At 44.8% G+C, this 19,513-nt stretch overlaps 2 protein-coding genes across 2 annotated transcripts in view; one reads left to right on the top strand and one right to left on the bottom strand.

Moving 5' to 3' along the window:
- The window catches only part of Map3k15 (mitogen-activated protein kinase kinase kinase 15), a 148,983-nt gene extending 144,888 nt beyond the window's left edge, over positions 1-4,095 (top strand). The window contains exons 25-29 of the mRNA XM_021152935.3: positions 539-752; positions 2,744-2,856; positions 3,464-3,564; positions 3,636-3,712; positions 4,023-4,095. Coding sequence (XP_021008594.1) covers positions 539-752; positions 2,744-2,856; positions 3,464-3,564; positions 3,636-3,712; positions 4,023-4,095 — 578 coding nt within the window. The remainder of the gene's footprint in view (positions 1-538; positions 753-2,743; positions 2,857-3,463; positions 3,565-3,635; positions 3,713-4,022) is intronic.
- Positions 3,316-18,876, bottom strand: Pdha1 (pyruvate dehydrogenase E1 subunit alpha 1). Its single transcript, XM_021152936.2, has 11 exons — positions 18,701-18,876; positions 13,693-13,752; positions 12,648-12,821; positions 10,697-10,823; positions 9,994-10,085; positions 9,035-9,127; positions 8,074-8,229; positions 7,789-7,860; positions 7,275-7,342; positions 5,589-5,697; positions 3,316-5,035 (listed from the first exon to the last, which is right to left on the bottom strand). The coding sequence occupies exons 1-11, from the start codon at positions 18,755-18,757 to the stop codon at positions 4,871-4,873; spliced, it is 1,173 nt and encodes a 390-aa protein (XP_021008595.2). The 5' UTR covers positions 18,758-18,876; the 3' UTR covers positions 3,316-4,870.
- Positions 18,877-19,513: the final 637 nt, after the last annotated feature.

Here is a 19,513-nt window from a genome sequence, read left to right as displayed (position 1 = left end):
CTCAGTGTGCATGCTCTCAAGCTTATTAGATAGTTGATAATTACATAACTCTTTCTTCCCTTGGAATCATCCTGTAATCCATACGCATGCGTGGTCATTCTGGGGAACCAATTCAGGGTCTCGTGTTCTGAAGCACATGCTGTACCTCTCTGAGCCATGCACCCCAAGCCCAATGTGAGGCTTCCTTTTTGAAATGAGGTGCCCAGTATGCTTCTCCTGCAGTACTGTGGCTGAGGATGGCAGCTTTAGAGTTGTTGCCCCTTCCTATTGACACTGGATCCTTGCTGGCCACTTCTGTCTACTCTCTCAAATGCTCCCTGGAACAGGCACCAAGCAGAGCACTGGCCTGTTTATAGCACTCATGGCTTGCTGGCCTTCACATCCTTCATTGTCAGTTGCTTCTTGTATAAACTGGGAAGGACCATATTTACACTGCAATCCATTCAAGTCATCTCTTTACTCAGTAGTCCCCTCCTACAGCAAGCACTGTTGAATTGCCTTGTTGAGTGTTATTCTGTACCTTGGTATGTTTTCACAGAGCTCCAAGCCCACTTTGAGCCTGCTTCTGAGACTGAAGGGGTAGACAAGGACACAGAAGTAGAAGGGGACTATCCCCTAGTAGACCTCCTCAGCCAAGAAGTGCATGTGACACCCAGAGGCACCAGACCTGGCTCAGTGGCTATCCAGGAGGGCCAGCCCCACCAGCAAGACCCAAGTCTCCAACTGAGCAAGCTCAGGCAAGAGACCAACAGGTCAGGATCTTGCAAACACTGTACAAGACTCCCTGGTCACTAGTGAGAACTTCCCCCCCAGACACGGAAAAGATAGATTCCCTGTCAGCGAACTGGGGCAAGGGTGCATTTATAGCTTCAGCGGGAACCAGGGCCTCTTCCCTTTCAGTGCCAGGAATCATCAGTACAGTGCCTTGTCACAGGTCACACATCTTCCATATAGAAAAACATCTGAGTTTTGTCATCATAATAGAGCCCCCAGCATGGCATGTGGCCCAGCAGTCTGCCCCACAGCAGTTAGGAAGAGTAGGGGCAATATAGCACTTTGTAGACAGTGATGTGTCCTATAGCCCTGTCCTTAAGCCTTCCCAGTCACTTGTTAGATTGCCTTTCCAACCTTGATAGTGAATGTAATTCCCCTTTGCTCTGGAAATTCATAATTGTCAGTAACCTTTTAAGGAATATTATCCACAGCTGCAATAAACTAGCTGGTGATTATTCCAATTGCCACCTTTTTACTTGTGGCAGTGCTGTCTCAATGGTGGAGATTAGGTACTGGACACATGTTTTGGATTTTAATAAGATTTTAATCTTATATTACTAATTTTTAAGACCTGGACTTTTAAATGATCATGGTGGCAATACTCAGATTTAAGATGACAACAGATGTAAAAGTTGGTAGTAAAATTCATAGCATTTCTTTGAAGTGTCTTTGCAGGAAGATTTGTGATCACCCAACTCAGTATTAATGTGACTAGCTAATAACTTACCCTGCCTAGCCTCATGGTCTGGCATAAACATGGGAATCATTGCCAGTAAGCACAGTGGCTCAAGCTACTTAACAAAGGCAGGCAGGGCAGAGGGGAGAAAGGATTTTTGACTTGTTGAATGCTAGTACTTTTGCCTTGTGGTCTTGCTGGGGTAGAAGTGTCCACCAAAAAGAAATGACCACAAAAGTGTTTTCATCCACTTATACATTATGGCTGCCCCTTCTTGGGACAACATCAGTAATGAACTTCAGTCATTTAAAGCTTTTTACTTGAGTCCTTGGTTCACCAATACAGATAAACTAATTAAAAGGCTATGCCAGGTGGTTAAAGTAATCATCTTATTAGATACATAAGCAAACAAAAGGAGGCTAGCCATGGTTCTGACTTGCAACCCTGTTCCCTTCCAGTGTTAAGGTGCTAGCATGTGGAGATCCGGAAGTCTGAGGCTTAACTGCACAAAAACTTGCCTTTCATGTCCCAGGGAGACCATGAATAAAACTGTCCCAAAATGAGTAAGGCCCTACCTCTGAGACTGAGTAAACTGCTTAAAGAATCTGTGCATGGAAAAGAATGTTCACTTCCGAAGCATTGCTCTAAGGCTTAAACGCTCTCCCGGCAGTCCTGGGTCCTACTTGAGTACTGAGTGAGTGCTAGCAGCATGCCTCCCCAGCTGTTCTCACCAGAATGCTACTCTCTGGCTAGGGCTCCTAATGAGCTGAGAAAGAAGGCTACCTAGCCTAGATTCAGCTATTTTATCTGACTGGGTTTTAATAATCAGGTGGTCCTTCTGGCCAAGTTCTAATGATCAACAGGAAATTCAGTTTTAGTTCTTGATACATTTTGAAACAAGACTGCTCTAAAAAAACATAATCAAATTTATTTTTCAGAGCTCTGCACATTGTAGTCTATGATCAAAGTCCTGGCAGTTTGAGGGTCTGCCTGCTGGTGTATACCATATACTCACGTGTCCTCAAATGGTGTCAGGGCCTCTTAAATCATCTTAGTAAGAATTTCAGGAGGGATACAAACATCAACTCCATTGTAAAATACACCCACACTCTCAGTATTGGGTCTTTGCTGTCAAGAAAGACAGACAGTTCTTCTATACAGGCAGAAACCTACTGGACAGAAATCTTTAGTCACCTGCTTCTTTGTTTTTCCAATATCTAATGTTCACCAAATGTATGAATTGAAATGGGAATACTTTGTGCATGATGGGTTTCTTGTTTTTTTAAAAAACAGACTTTGGGAACACCTAGTTCAAAAAGAGAGGGAGTACCAGAATCTTCTTCGGCTAATTCTAGACCAGAAAACTCAAGAATTGTATCACCTTCGGTTGCAGTACAAATCCAATGGTGAGTCACTGTCCCTTTGCTCTGACATAGGTGTCAAAGAGGGACAAACTACTAAAGCTCTGACTTCTGCCTTGACGAGAGAAATGGGCGAGGTTACCATATAGTACATGAACAGTGATCATAATGGGTGGAGCTCAGAATAGTAAGAAAGGGCAGGGTAACAAAAACGTTCTTGACTTTGATAGTCATTGCACGACTTTGAATCAACCAGGTTACCTACATTAGACTGACTCTCACATGTACCCCTCAGGCACAGAAGTAGCTCTTGGAATGAAGAACTGGAAGCTCTGCTACAAAGTCTTAACACAAGCTTCTCGTTCCAGTGTAGTGAGGACTATCCAGTCTGAGATGAGAACAAGCCATTTAAGGGAGACTGAATATCTCAAGTCCAAACTTACTAAAAGTTATCTTAGGTCGAGATGATTGTTCTCTGGAAAGGGAACTCAAGACCTGGAAAAGTAGCTGAATCAAACAAGTTTAATTCGTTTCCTTTTCACAGCACATTTACATTTCTGTTGGGATACATCATCACATCCACTCGGTTACTTTTAAAGCATTTTATGGTTATACATTACTATACAATAAAACAAAATTGGAATCATTATAGGTGGTACAGAGAACCCACCACCTCCTGATGGACTGGGAACCGACAGAGAGCTTATAGACTGGTTGCAACTACAAGGAGTGGATGCCAATACAATAGAAAAGGTACATTTCTAAATCAAAGTATTCCTATGATATTGTTGAAAAGCTGCTTATCCATACATTGAATCTTTCAGATTGTTGAAGAGGATTATACACTTTCTGATATTCTCAATGATATCACTAAGGAAGACCTAAGGTGCCTCAGACTACGGTAAGAGAGCCTCCCGACAGTTTAGGGGTTTTTTCATGTGAATACTTAAAAATGCTAGTAGCTCCCCTACCTTTCCTATGTCACAGCAAACACAGCTCATTTTCTCAGGTTCAAGGTGGCAAGGCATGAAGTGATAGACCTTTCTTTACACTCTTGTTTAAATGTCCACACCTCTACACAGAGCCACCAGCATTCCTATGGTACCATATTCAGAAAAAAGGCGACATTTGCTTTTAAGTTAGAAATTACATTTAAAGAGTAGATGGCTGGCTTCAAGTTTGCTTTTCTTCTGCAAATTATTGTTTTGCAGGGGTGGTGTCCTCTGTAGGCTCTGGCATGCAGTCTCCCAGCACAGAAGACAAATGCAGGAGTCTTCACAGTGAGCCGAGCCTGGGGAGAATCAGCACAAAATACCCTCCACCTGCTCATGGTTAAAGCTTCTGTTGTCGTACACACAACTCCGAGGTTCCCAGGAAGACCCTTGCTCATTTCATTCCAGCACGTGTGATTTTAGAGCATCCTTGTTTATAAACAAGATTGTAAGTAAAATGTCAGCCCTGACCTAATATTTAAAAACTCAGCATAGCACTGGAAAGATAAAGCATACGTATTTTATAAACTAGTGTAATTACTTAAATGTGAAAGGTTAAAAAGTGTGCCTTGCAATAGGAGTACAATTTCATGTTTGTTAAATGTCTAAATGGAAAAAATTAAACTATTTTACCTTTGAGGTGACTGAAGTACCCTTATTTTGAAACACGTGATTTTGTCTAGCCTTTGATCAGAGACATGATGGTCAGTGCCAACCTCCACAATTCCTGGTGGCTGCTACACTTCTACCTATGCTTTGCATTTCCCGAGCAGGACCACACCACCAAATGGCAGAGTTCTTCCTTTTTAGTACCTAACCCAGGATATAATGGATGGTTATAAACTCTGCAATACCCATCTCAAAATCCTATACAAATCCAATACGCTCTTATTCACATGAATGAATACACCGAATACAGCAATGTACAAACTGCATGCAATTTTACTCTCCCTTAATTTACATGTTTTCAAGACTTTTGTTGTCTGGGTATTTCCTGTCAAAGTTGAGAGCACAGAGTTCCTTACACTGGCTGAGGAACACCCATCCATCCATCTAACAGTCTCCCATTAACTGACTGACTTAAACTTGATCCACTGGTTGGCACCACGCACTTCAAAGGGAGCGTCACTGCTGTAGATGTGATAGCCTAGTTCCTCCAACGGGGGCTCAGGATCAGCCGTGGCAAACTGGGCAGCATCCTCGATTTCTTTCCTCACTTCCACATCAATCTCCTAAACAGCAGATTACAATAGAAGAGATTGTTTTCAATCCAGGGCAGTTTTGGAACCAACTAGAATGTTTGAGAACCTGTTGGTAGTAATATTATGTGACTCTTCAACAGCATATGAATTAAAAATGGAAAGCATATTTTTAGGAAAAAGGGAGAAACAAAGTTTTTGTATGAATGTGATTAGTCACTTAAGACTGTGAGTTTGTAACTCTTAATTGTCTGTAGAGGCCAGAGCTGATATCAGGCATCATCTTCCGTTGCTCTCCACCTCCTTATTCTGAGGGTTGGCCAGCATGCTCCAAGAATCTGCTTCTCTCTACCCCTACCAGAGGCCCATTGTCTGTGGGTGCAGGGATGCTTGTGCAGCAGGCACTGAACCAACTAAGCCATTTCCCTGGTTCATTCTCAGCAAGAGGACTAAAATATAGCCCTGTGAGCCTTCAGAGCACTTTCTCAACTCTCAGGCCAGCTGAGGGTGACATTTTGTGAGAGATGGGAAACTGGTATAGTACCCAATTTTAAAGCCAGGCTTAAACCTCCAAGAGAAACTGTACCTTTAATTCTTCAACACTTGCAAGATTGCTGTTCACCATTCTATCCTTGAGAAGCATAATAGGGTCACTCTTACTTCTTACTTCCTGGATTTCTTCTCGAGTGCGGTAGCTGTAGAGAAGGGAGATGCAGTGAGTGACAGACCCATAAATGCCTGTAGACCAGACAGCTGAGTGAAGTATAGGAGTCTGTTTTTGAAAGCGAGGAACAAGTTAATAGCGATGTCATGTCACTGTGGGAATAGCAGGGTGGCAGGCAGTTAGGCATCTTTTATAGAAAGTTATTAACATCTATATTGGTCAGGCTGTGGCAGAGCCTCTCAGGGGACAGCTATATCAGGCTCCTGTCAGCAAGCACTTCCTGGCATCAGCAATAGTTGTCTGGGTTTGGTGGCTGCTTGCAGCCAAGCATTGGACTGAGCATGTGAACCCCAATAATGGAGTTAGGGGAAAGAGCTGAAGGGGTCTGCAACCCCATAGGAGGAACAACAATATGAACCAACCAGACCCCCCCAGGGACTAAGCCACCAACCAAAGAATACACATGGAAGTTCCCATGGCTCCAGCCGCATATGTAGCAGCCTTATCTGGCATCAATGAGAGGGGAGGCCCTTGGTCCTGTGAAGGCTTGAGGCCCCAGGGTAGGGAAATGCTAGGGCGGGTGAGGTGGGAGTGGATGGGTGGGTGGGGGAGCACCCTCATAGAAGCAGGGGGAGGGGGGAATGGGATAGGGTGGTTGCAGAAGGGAACCCAGGAAAGGGGATAACATTTGAAATGTAATTAATAAAATAACCAATAAAAAATGAAAAATTAAAAAAAAAGAAAAATCTTTGCTCCAACTTCAGGCTTCTCTAGCATTCTGACAAGGGCCAAGTTCCGATTCACTTCTTTGATCCGGAAGGCAGGGCCATCACTCTTTAGCCTCAGTTTTTTACATGGATAGGGCAAATGGAAGCTTGCAGATGTGCTAGTTCCAGGCTCTGAAGCACCACAACACCTACCACAACGCCTTGCCTTTCTCACTAAGACCCCAAGCAGCATGGCCAGCAAAATGCTGGGCACCAAGTTACTACTGGTTACTTTGGAAAAAGCATCGGGGTTCTGTGGTGGGGCAGTTGCTACACATCTATCTACTCATCCACATAACTTGTTCTCTGCCTTCCCTTAGTCCATTCTATAACGGCTAAACTTTAAACTTGACTTCTTTCAACTGTGACAAACCTCCTAATTCAGAAGTCCCTGTTAGAGCTAAGTGAAAAGGACAACTGGAACTTCCCATGTGGCAGTTCGCCTTGCTCCCTACCAGTGACATTTTCAAACCCCAGTCCTCTTCAGGTAGAACATGCCATGCCTGAATTAGGGGTAATGCCTAACTAAATGACCCCCAAAATAATTCTGTATCGCAGACCTGCCTGACATTCAATTCTACCCTATAATTTAGTTACATAATAATGCTCTTTTTGAAATTGCTCCTCATGCTGTAGCACATAGGATACACTGCAGGCTGCTTTCAGACTAAGACTCAAAATAACCACTTGATGCCAACAAAACTGCAATTATATCCAGTTGCAAAAGCCAATGTTGCAGTACTCGCAAAAGCCAATGTTGCAGTACTCTGCCATTTTAAGTAGCCCAAAGCCTGCCCACCCACTATTATGGAAACCACACGCAGATTCCTCACGACCTTACCTTACTCCAGGGTCACTCATGCTGTGTCCATGGTAGCGGTAAGTCTGTAGCTCCATCAGGATGGGCCCCTAAAACAAAGCCAAAGTGTTTAAAATGATGGGACTGGGTGCTGCCAACAATCATTGACCTCAAATGGAAACCACCCCCTGCCCCCATTGACATTCAATACATTCTTAATCCTTCTATGTATCATCTCAGCTGTCAGGAGTTTACTGGTTGATTTTTCTTTTGAGACAGGGTTTCTTTTTTTTTAATATTTTTTTATTATGTATTTTCCTCAATTACATTTCCAATGCTATCCCAAAAGTCCCCCATACCCTCCCCCCCACTCCCCTACCCACCCATTCCCACTTTTTGGCCAGCATGACTATGGTACCTCACTGGACTCTGTCTTCGAGAACTCATTACCCCAGGATAGTTCTAACTGCTATCCAGAAAGCCTTCTTTGAACTTTGAGATAAATGTTATTATAAATGTATAACCTAAAAGCCTATGAAAAGATTTCCAATCTTACCTTACCAGACCTGCAATAGGCAGCTGCAAACTTTGTTGCCTCTCGGACACACAAGATATCCATTCCATCTACCTGTTAATAAAGGTGGAAGGGGCAGAATGTAGCCACAGTGTACAAACCTATTTCACTGCGATTGTGGTGCCGGAGAATGGAGAATGGGATCCAGAGCCTCGCACATGCTAGGCAAGTTCTTGGCCACTAAGCCACACCTCTCCTCCCGCGCCACTTTTCTATGACCTAGTCAGGCATAAGGTGATGAAACCATAGAGCAGCTAGGGACCTTACCCTGAGTCCAGGAATAAAATCTCCTCTTTTGTAGTAGTCCGTGCTGGCTGCTGCTCTCTCAACAGACGTCCCCATGCCATAGCGGTTGTTCTCACAGATAAAAATGCAAGGTAATTTCCACAGTGCTGCCATATTGTAAGCTTCAAAGATCTGACCCTGAAAAGAGTTTAGAAAATGTTCACGTGGCTTAGTTTTGCTCACTTCTCGGGACCCTCCCCATCCCGAACAACTGGTGCTCTACCTAACACAGAAAGCTTGCGCAAAGGCCAGGAGAGCCTTTCTAACCAAGGCTTTGGTGGGAAGGGAAAGGAGCATGCGCTGGCCATGGTAGGGGTATGACGGGCACTGTACAACTAATATGCATGTGGGGGTCTGCTAATACAGGACACACTATAAAGAGCATGGAGAAACACTGAGCTACCAATTAGTTATATACTCTCATTAATCTGTCAGACTCACTTGACCAGATAATCAGAGTGACTCGGCAGCATCTGAGACATGCCTCACTAAGTGCCGATCCAGAGAATGGGGAGTAATGAGACCAAGAAACCAACAATTAAGGTTCTGACACTACAGGAATCCGGCATTGCCCTGGAGCCCAAGAAAGTAAGAGTCTATAGATTTACAAGTGGAGCTAAACACCTGCTAAAAGCACATGCTGCTCTTGGAGAAGACCCAGGTTCTGTTCCCAGCCCCCACATGACAGCTCACAACCATCTTCAACCCTAGCTCCAGAGGATCTTCTGACCTCTACTGTCACCAGGCAGACATGCAGTACACAAACATACATACAGGCAAAACAATCATACACACACACAAAACTAAATAGATCTTTTTTCACAGGGCCATAAAACCAGATGTGAGTGTGCCACATGAAGTGCTATTTCAATAAACAATATCCCATTTCTTTTTAAGTCCAAATATGACAAGTCACAACTTGGAAATTCAGAGCTGCACTTGCCTGATTAGCAGCACCATCGCCGTATAATGTCAAACAGACCTCATCTTTTCCATTGTACTTGCAGGCCAGGGCAATTCCTGCTCCCAGGGGCACCTAGCAAAACCAACAACCAGGAAAGGACCCAGTAAATGAATCAGTTACAATACTCTTAAATTTCAACATCTGGAGCTAAACTAGTGCTGTAACTCTCCACTCCCACCCTGTCACTAGTCACCTACCGGGTTATTGTAAACAAAACATAACTACTATATTGTTTCAACAAGGGCTGACATTTGTCCACCCAAAGATTTAACTACCGATCCTAACAAAGTAAAAATGGGAACCTAGGTTTATTATACAATAAAAACCTACTGCATTGGACATTTTTGTGTGCTGTTACTGTTTCACCTCTCATTGATAAGAATGAGGACTCCCTAAGGAGAGTGAGGCTTTGATTATGATTAGGCTGTCAGTCTAACAGACCCTTTCTTGTAACTGGGCCCCAGCATGAGAGTGAGGTGAGACGCAATTCATTTTACTGAACTATAATAAGGTAAAGGGACAACTCCACTGTTACAGGGTTTTACTCATGAAACACAGCAAAAAGTATGAACTTTGGATCACTACCTATTAACTAATACATTGGTAAGACTAAGTGTTTAAAAACAAACCAGGGTTGGCGAGATGGCTCAGCGGGTAAGAGCACTGACTGCTCTTCCAAAGGTCCTGAGTTCAAATCCCAGCAACCACATGGTGGCTCACAATCACCTGTAATGAATCTGATGCCCTCTTCTGGAGCGTCTGAAGTCAGCTACAGTGTACATACATATAATAATAAACAGATCTTAAAAAAAAAAAAAAAAAAAAAAAAAAACAGACCAAACTCTCAAATTTTATTGCAATCCTTCCAGAGAGAAGTTCTCCAGGGTGAAGAAGTTCCTGGACCAAACCTACTAACATATCTGCTCTTCCTCAGTTACCTGAGCTCCAACGATGCCATTGCCTCCATAGAAGTTCTTGGCGTACATGTGCATTGACCCGCCTTTCCCTTTAGCACAACCTCCTCTTCTTCCTAGAAATGGCAGCACATAGCCATGCATGAAAACCCAACCACACAAAGCAGTAGCCATCCAATTGTCTAACCACCTGTCCCTTCAGGAGAACACATTCCTCCTTGTCTCCCTGTCGGATAAGGAAGGTTACCTAACCCTCCAGTGTCTGCTCTCTCTCTAGTCACGTACCCTACATCAGCACGGCATCTTGACATTGGGGTTGGAGGAAGTACATGAACCCGACTTCGCCACTGGTACACTGAATAATATATGACCCAAAAATGTCACAGGAAAGAGGGATAGTAAATAGCTATCTAGACTCTGTCAGCATGCTACAAAGCACTTCACCCAATTTACTTTCTCCACTAGACTTCTTGCTGGCATGTTTAGTGACAGCAAACCTTATTCCCACTGTACAGGGCTATGATTTTTCAATTTCACATTGAGGGGTCAGGTAGCCTCATAAATGGTTTCCTCAAAGGTACAACAGAGGTACCAAAGTGCTACGCCAGAAGGATCATTTCATTTTTTTTTTTTTACCACTAACTCATAATGCTTAGCAACTTAATGGGAGCTATCTATCCGACTACCCCTCCATGCACTAACCCGTCTCTGTAAATCTACAACAAACCTGTTAGCTCTGCAAGAATTGCTCGCACAGGCAGGCCCCGAGTGAAGGTGAAGCCATGTGCTCGATAGGCGGTGATGAGGTGGTCCGTGGGGTTTATGCCAGCCTCCAGGCCCACGCAGCAGGCTTCCTGTAGTAGAGGAGGAAGGAGCCAGGAAGCAATGCCATTTCCACAGTTGAATAAAAAGGTTTTATTAGAACTAGTTTTTAAAAAAAAATTAGGGAAGTAAATCCCGCTACTCGTAATCCAAAAGACAAAGGTACAAACCATAAACCATAACCAGTCCACACAAGTGCTGTCTCCTTTAGCCTGGGCAGCTTTGACAATAACCGAATAGAATGTAATGAAAACCAAACACGCCTTAGTGGGTTCTGTTTCCATATGGAAGTAACTGACCAGAACCAAGTCATGGCACCTCTGGGTGGGGCATAACCATTCCCACTCCCCACGGATCCACCTTGCATATTTTGTTATACATGGCCTATTTCATTTATTCTACCTTGCTAGCTCCCAGAAGTTTCTGAATTTGGAACCAGTAGCAGTAACCAATTGTGCTGTGCCTGCAGTAGCTGTCAACTTAAAAAGTTCTAGAATGGGGCTGGAGAGATGGCCAGTGGTAAAGAGCACCACTGACTGCTCTTCCAGAGGTTCTGAGTTCAAATCCCAGCAACCACATGGTGGCTCAAAGCCATCTATAATGGGATATGATGCTCTCTTCTGGTGTGTCCGAAGACAGCTCCCATACATTAAATAAATCATTCTTTTTTTTAAAAAAGTTCTAGATTCACCTAGGAGAAAAATCTCTGGGTGTGTCTATGAGGAAATGTTTCGGGTTCAAGTGGGAAGATCTACCCTAAATCTGGGGACACCATCCCACAGGCTAGGCCCCCAGACTGACTTAAATAGGACACAGTAAGGTGGGCAGCAGCACTCGCCTCTCTGCTTCCTGACTGCAGATACAATACTCTCCCCGCTCTCTCGGCTCCCACTGCAGTGCCCTCACCAAGACAGGCTGTACCTTCAAACTCTGAGCTAAAAATCAGCATGCCCTTATGTTGCTTTGGTTGGCTATTCTGTCACAAAGGGAAGTAACTCATACACCAAAAAAGCAACAAAATAGCCCCCTTTCCCCAGGAATTTATACAGTATAGATGAGTGGGGTTCTAGCAAATTTTAGGGCAGTAAAATGCTAAGAGCAGATGTAAAATTGAGAAACTCTAGCTGTGAATGAATTCTTAAGGCTACACTTCACAGTGGGTCCTAGTATTCTAGTTTCTAGCCTAAAACCCTACCTTCAAAGCCTTCTGACCTGAGAAGTCCAGTGAAAAACAGTAAATAAAAACTATTTAGCCGGGCGGTGGTGGCGCACGCCTTTAATCCCAGCACTTGGGAGGCAGAGGCAGGCGGATTTCTGAGTTCGAGGCCAGCCTGGTCTACAAAGTGAGTTCCAGGACAGCCAGGGCTATACAGAGAAACCCTGTCTCGAAAAACAAACAAACAAACAAACAAACAAACAAATAAAAACAAACAAAAAGAAAAGAAAAGTAACTATATTTAAAGTTAAGTGTGGTGGCTCGTACCTATCCCAGCTTGGGCATCGAGGCAAGTGGGTGGGAGGGCAGGCAGAAGTCAGTGAGAGCAAAGAATTTGCTATCAAGCCTGACATGTTGAGCTCAATCCCTAGAACCCAGATGGTAGAAGGGAAGATTCAAACCCCACTGCAAGCTGTCCTCTGATGCCGCCACCACACATACACACTTACACACAGGGTGACACACATGTCCCCCCACCACACACAAGATAGGTAAATAAATGGTGGTTTTTAAATGTTATAAGGACAGGATGAAGGAGAAGTAAAAGGAAGTGATAAGGGGGAGAGGGAAGGAAGGAAAGAAGGAAGCAACCTATTTAAAAATCCCAATAATGTGGCTGTATAACAAACCTATCACTTACCTGACCATCACACAAATGACAGAAACCACGAATGATTTTCTGCTTATACAGCTGATCCGCCTTTAGCTCCATCCGGCGCACAGTCTGCATCATCCTGTAGTACTTGAGCCCATCCTCTCTGGTGAGCACTGTGCTGACTGGAGGGCCCTCTTCTAGCCGATGAAGGTCACATTTCTGAAGTGGAGGAAGATGGTCCCCGCCTCCAGTTACTACCCCACAGATACTGCCGGCTCATTCTAAGATCCAGCTCCACTAATAGACAACTTGAACAGCAAAGACATGCAGGCCTCCAAAGTGCTTCAAGAAGGTGTAAGCCGGCTGTGGTGGCACACGCCTTTAATTCCAGCACTCTGGAAGGCGGAGGCAGGCGATCTATAGGAGTTTGAGGCCATACGGGTCTACAGAGTGAGTTCCAGGACAGCCAAGGCTCCACAGAGAGACCGTGTCTTGTAAAACCAAAAAGGAAGGAGGGAAGGAAAGAAGGAAGGGAGAGGGAGGGGAGGAAGGATGTGTGATAGCATACACCTATGATCTCATCAGTTGAAAGTTGACTACAGGATCAAGCGTTCAAGGTTATCCCTTTGCTGGATAGTTTGGAGCTAACTCGGGCTCTATGAGACCTTGGCTTAAAATTAAGTAAAATAAAAAGCAGTGCTTCACATTGCTTCTGATTCCTTAAATCTATGGTCATCAATGTTTCACTGAAGCACACCCCACACCACACGTATATCCAACCTTTGGCTCAAGAAGGGCCACGTGCCCAGGTCAGCTCTGGGGGCAACCCAACATATTTGCAGATGACAGCATGTCGGAATGTCAAGAGGCTTGACACCACAACCACAGTACATTTCTAAAGCCTGTTTCCCTGAAACTACTAGCAAGTTACTCTTGTTCAACTTCTCTGAGCCTTTGATTCTGGAATATTCAGAAAGAAAAGTGACCCCACCCTCAAAGCACCAATATCAAGACTCCCCCTTTAAGGTGAAACTGTATCAAGCTATACGTGTCCAAAACCGAGTAACTACTAAAGTGAAACACAGCTCACCTTAATCTCAAATGTAGCATCGTTTGCAAAATTCCGGGAAGCAACCAGCACCCGGCTTGCCTAGAAAACAAAAACAGGCAAAGAAAGCCATTATCTTGGTGGGGGGTTTTGTTTTGTTTTGTTTTTTTACCGTCAAGATCAAGTCATTGCTATCATGAACCCATGCTTAAAGCACGGATCTAAGACATAGCCATATCTGAAGGCAAAATGGAGAGTGGCAAACACCACACTCATCTGCTTTGTTTTCAAAGAAGTCACAGTGAGAACAGCAATAATTACCAACCAAACTACAGAAACTAGATTACACGTGGGCTTCGGAAGGTTCATTTACAAAGTACGTGGAATAAAACTATCCATCAATCCCTATCTACGGGGAACTGCTTTTCTACGATACATACCCATAGAGAAGGAGGAAAAAAAAAAAAAAACGACTCAGAGTATGAGCTAGATAAATACCTTAATGAGAAACACCCTATTAGTGCTGCGTTTGTTTTTGGTTTTTCGAGACAGGGTTTCTCTGTGTAGCCCTGGCTGTCCTGGAACTCACTTTGTAGACCAGGCTGGCCTCGAACTCAGAAATCTGCCTGCCTCTGCCTCTCCAGTGCTGGGATTAAAAGGCGTGTGCCATCACGCCCGGCTATTAGTGCTGGTTAACAAGAGACTTGGGCCAGCCCTTCTACAGCAGAACAGCCTACATCTTGAGAAGGTTCCTCTTCAAGTCCCATAAGGGAAGAAGGGTTTCTTAAAACAGTGTTCCCTTCTTGATGTTTGAGTGGCTATCACTGCCCTGGAGTTACCAATTCCTTTCTACTTTCACAACTGAAGAAATCTTGGAACAACATTCTATGTGACAGCTAAGGTTCACATTAGACCACAACACAGAATCATTCCATTTTGGCCACGTTCTGCCGCATCTGCACGTAAACCTGCAAGTGTTTTGTCCTGGAGATTTGAAGCATAGTCTCAGATCCCATTTAAACAAAAAAAGCATGTTTAATATATAACACAATGTTTTGCAGCACTGGGTTTGACCATTGTGAGGGTTAAGATCAGCAGGCTCCGTATACCTCCAAGTATAGATGAGCCAATAGGGCGGAGTTGTTAAGATCTACTTGCTCTTTCGCACTGCCTCCTCCCAATGCTGGAATGAGAGGCATGCAGCACCTTCCATTATGGCCAGGAAAGACCCTCAGTAGAATCCTAAAACCACTGGGAATACTGAATGCTATCTATGTGCAAGTACAGGCAGCTGATCTGATGGTGATCAAGATGGCTCCTGGTGCTGTCCAGCTGGGGAGCTGAGTCTACAGAGCGGATACCTGGCGGAAGGGAGTGCAAGATTGCACCATCCTAGGCAGAACAGCACACAGAGTTAAACCCATCAATTCTTTCTTTCTGAGATTTTTGTTTTCATTGAGTATTTTCAGACCACAGCTTAACCACAGGGAACTGAAAATCAGAAACTGTGCAAACCCATAGACACAAAGTGGGATGAGCATACTTGGCAACTACTCTATTACTATCCGACAAAGCCGACAAATACAATGGCACACTTACCCAAGGGCAAATCGAAATACTAGTAACGGATGCTGCAGTTAAATCAGAGGAAGAGACAAGGTGTAAACAGAGCTATCTCAAAATGAAGAAAAACTAACCCAGAGACCAGCCAGGTAGCAAACAAATGGTTGTGCTATTTTTTTTTGGCAGTTAAACTGAGTCTGTGAAGCCAGAACTAGCTACTGTATTGCAAAGTAAATTTCTAGATACAACTACAGAAACTAGTTTGGGGAACAATCTACAACAGAGATCAAACCAGCGAGGCATTAGTAGGAGGAAAAAAAAGGGTGAGTTCTTTCTCAAAGATATGTTTACTGAGCAGGGCAGTGATGGCTCATTTCTTTAACCCCATCACCCCGGGGAGGTAGAGGCAGGGGTGGGGGTGGGATGAGTTTGAGGCTAGCCCGGTCTACGGACAGCCAGGCTATGGGGGGCAGGGGTTGGGGGTGGAGAGACACAACTGTGTCTCTCAGTGTGTCTCAGAAAACTAAATAATAAGAATTAACTTTAAATGAGATTCCTGTCAGGTTTTCTTTTCTGGGGCTGGGCAGGGGTTGGGTGGCTGGGGGTTGAACACATGACCTCCAATTGCTAAGGGCATGCTCTCCCTCTGAGCTACACTTCCCCCCTAATTAAATTCCTCTCATGGAGACTTCGAACAATTTACTCAAGAAAATAACAGTATCTAAACACAGGATTATTCAAGTGGCCAAGTAAAAGTATTTAAGAATTCTCAGAATGTACCAGCATGAATTAAAAATCTTGCCTAATATGCAGACAAAAAAAATGGTAGTAAGAAAAGAATCTCACAAAAGAAAGCATAACAAATACAAGTGGCAAAGGCAAAGGCAAAAAAAAAAATTAAATTCACTTGGTCTTACAGACTTTGAAAGCTTTCACCTCCATTTAAAACTAAAAGCGCAACTTTTGTAAACCATTTCAAAGTTTCACATCCAAAAAGTGTGAGGAGACGGAGGCAATTTTACAGCCTGAGGCAAAATCTCCATGTTTCCCTGATTGTTAAGGGGGAAAACAACTAGCAGAATAAAAGGTGGAAAGGTACAAAGCACACAGAGGCCACAGAGTAAGATAAGGGCTCTGAACTTTAAGCACATCTCGGCAGCCATCAAAGAGCAAGTGCCTAACACCCCCCCCCCCTCGCCTCTGGGTATCCTTGGCTACCAATGGCTCTTGTTACACAAGTTCAGCTGGCCACTGTTTACTATAGGTAAGGATCTTTTTGCAGGGCTTAAATTAAATTTTAAAGTCTTTTCACCCGTAGAACAGGAAAAACTAAAACCCTCGAGCCATTTTGTGTTTTGTGTTCAGAGGGCGGAAATAAAGAAATCTGCAATTCCTTAGATTTGCAAATGATAAAGAGATAGGAGGTCAACTCCAGAGTTTGAAACACTCAGAAAAGCTTCAAGAATGGTTCCTAATTACCATGTAACAACAACTATAGGCACAAAGAAAACTAGCAGCCAGGCATGCTGCTCCACTTCTTTAAGAGGCAGAGGCAGAGGCAGGCACCGAGCCAGCCTAGTCAACATGTGAGTTCCAGGCCAGCAGGAGCTACAAAATGAGCCTCTTACATAAAGAGACTAGAGACACAGAGACAAAGAGACCTACTTCTCTTCCTCCTTAGCATGCCGGATGTGGTCACACAAGATTTTAATGCAAGCACTCCAGAGGTAGAAAAGCAAAGAGATCTGAGTTCCAGGACAGCCAGGGATACATAGTGAGACTTTATCTCAAAAAAAAAGAAAAGAAAAGAAAAATTTAAAAGCTACTTTCTGGAGATGTTCCACCACAACAAGAAGTGAGAAAATAACTGGGTACTTCCTATGGTGAATTCGACTCTAGAATCTTATTTTTTTTTTCCTGCTGTAAGGTGAATTTAAAGGAAATGGCAAACGACTGTCAGACAAAGCTATACAACACCTAAGGTTAGCTACTAGTGTCTAACGAAGATTTAAAAGTGTTCCCAGCTTCCTATTCCCCTTAAAGAGGAGCACATGTCTTCAAAGCAGAAGGTATGATTTTTATTGATTTCGGATTCTAATGCAACTTATAGAAACTTTGATTCTAGTCAGAGCTGTTTATTTTTTCTTTCCACTGAGAACAAAGTTTCTTTTAGTTTTCAATTTTATTTCATGCCCAGCCCCCAAGCTATAAACAAATTTCCCTTCAACTAACAATTTCTGCACACAAGAAACTTGTTCAAACAAACTGAAAATCAATGATGCACTTTTAACACTCGTGAAGATCGTGGCCGAATTCAGGACACATACTAAGAGCTCAATAAATGTTGGCTATGTCGTAGAAATGTGCTTTGCTGCCGGTTCAGATTCAAATGGTGTTTTTCCATTCCTTGATGCAATTCCTAGAGAAGGACACTTTCGACCTTTCTACAACCTCCCCACACTGAGCAGAATTGCATCAAATCCTAAAGAAATCAATAGAACCAGAATTACAAGTCAAAGCCTGATGACAGTTACACCAAGAGAAGGCAACCTCTGTGTGGCTAGAGGTCAAAATGCTAAAAGCTTTATTAGACAGCTCTTAAAGCCGGGTCGTAAGTCTTAACCTCTAATCCCAACCCTCCGAAAACCATTGCTGTTTTCTTTCGCTACTTTGAACTCTAAGCCTCTGTGTGTTTAAGGGTAAAGGAGGCTTCCTCTGGGTTATGCTCGATTGCTCGAAAATTGACTGCCAAGAAAAAGTTCAGAGGAGCAGGGAGTGGAGGAAGTTTGTTTTCCGTGAACCTGACCTCCCTGAACCTTCCTCAGAACAGAACACAGGTGATCCACAAATGCTCACGCGGCTGGACACCGTCCTTGGCAGGTGCCAGGCAGAAGGGTTGGCATACGTGCCACTGACCAACTCAAGATAACCCCCCCCCCCCCAGAAGGTAGCGTCCTCAGAATCTCCATTATGGAGATGAGAGAACTGGGCCCTCAGATGAGTTTTTACAAATCCTGCTTCTTGATGGTTCCTGGTAGACTCAAGACTAGTAAACGAAGAAGTCGGAGTGCGCACGGAACCTGACTCCCGGGACTGGGAGCTCTTTATTTCGTCTTACGTGGCCTCATAGCCAAGAGCAATGACATGAAGGAGAGTGGAAGTCAGCGGAGTGCAGAGAGGCTGGAGCAAGCCCAAGCTCCTCCTCCCAGTATCCCGTAAGGGACGAGCAGTTGTGGGGCGCTGCAGGGGAGCTGGCGTGAAGCTCCGCTGGCGGCGATCGGGGGAGGCACAGCGGACCGGGCCCGTTCTCAAGCCGCTCTTCCCCCAGCCAGTGGCGACACGGACTGCGGGGAAAGCCCACCCAAGTCCCGCAGCTCGTCCCCAGCCCCAAGCCGTGCGCTCCAGGGGGGCCCGGTCCGCCCTCTTCCTGCCCCGCCTCAGGCCGGCTCCAGCCCCACCCCGGCCTCCCGGGATCAGGCGACCTCACCGGCTTCTGCGCAGTGCCTGCCAACACGCGGGATACAGCGGCAAGCATCTTCCTCATGGAGCGCAGCAGACTCACGCGGCGGCCGCGGCACCCAGGCACTCAAAAGGAGTGGTGCGGGCGTCCCCAAGTCTCCTTGAGGCGCCCGGAGCCGAAGCCACGCCCTAAACGCAGTGACGGAGTCGCGACGGCATCACACGCCGCGCTAGTCTGCAGGCCAACCAGAATGGTTGCTGGCGATGGCTACGCCCTTCTGAGGAGGAACATGTGGCCGCCCATTAATTAACTAAAAAATGAGGTGGGGCTGTGGCCAGCGGGTGAGGAGGCCGGAGTCCCAGGGCGCCTGCGTGGGAAAGTGGGGGGCCCCGGGGCGTGGGGAAGAGGCCTCTCCTTCCTTTTGCCCTGAGTACCACAGACCAGCGAAGAAGTGGTGAAAGCGGGTCCTGCTCTTTGCCCAGTCGGGCCTGTGGTACAGCTTTGGCAGCCTTGTTCCATTACATGGAGAAGCCATGGTGCCAGAGCAAGAAAGACAGATCATCTGGTTTCTAGAAATGGTCCTGCCACTAATTTGTCTTTAAAAGGTCACATATTCCTTGCAAAATGTTGTCCTGGTTGACTTGGGTGAGATTTAACAGTTAAATGTTGGATGTTGCTGGGTGTGGTGGCACATGCCTGTCATTCCTTCCTTAGGGAGTCTGAGGTCAGATGATAGCCAGAGTTGGAGGTCAGGCTGTCTGTTCAGTTCAAGGCAAGCTTGGACTACTTAGCGAGGCTATCTAAAAAAAAAAATCAAAATAAGTAAATGAAAGCAAATAT

Source organism: Mus caroli, unplaced genomic scaffold (assembly GCF_978045245.1).
Source record: "Mus caroli unplaced genomic scaffold, Mus_caroli_1 scaffold_5, whole genome shotgun sequence".
Taxonomy (NCBI): Eukaryota; Metazoa; Chordata; class Mammalia; order Rodentia; family Muridae; genus Mus; species Mus caroli.
Note: the sequence above shows the minus strand (reverse complement) of the source record. Positions and strands in the feature narration are given on the sequence as shown.

Excerpts from the sequence above, each read along its gene's own strand:
- Pdha1 (XM_021152936.2), bottom strand. The coding sequence starts at position 18,757 with ATGAGGAAGATGCTTGCCGCTGTATCCCGCGTGTTGGCAGGCACTGCG. Across the intron at positions 7,861-8,073 it reads ATTTTATTCCTGGACTCAGG|GTAGATGGAATGGATATCTT; the intron begins GTAAGGTCCCTA and ends CTTTATTAACAG. Across the intron at positions 5,698-7,274 it reads ATGAGTGACCCTGGAGTAAG|CTACCGCACTCGAGAAGAAA; the intron begins GTAAGGTCGTGA and ends CCTTCTCTACAG.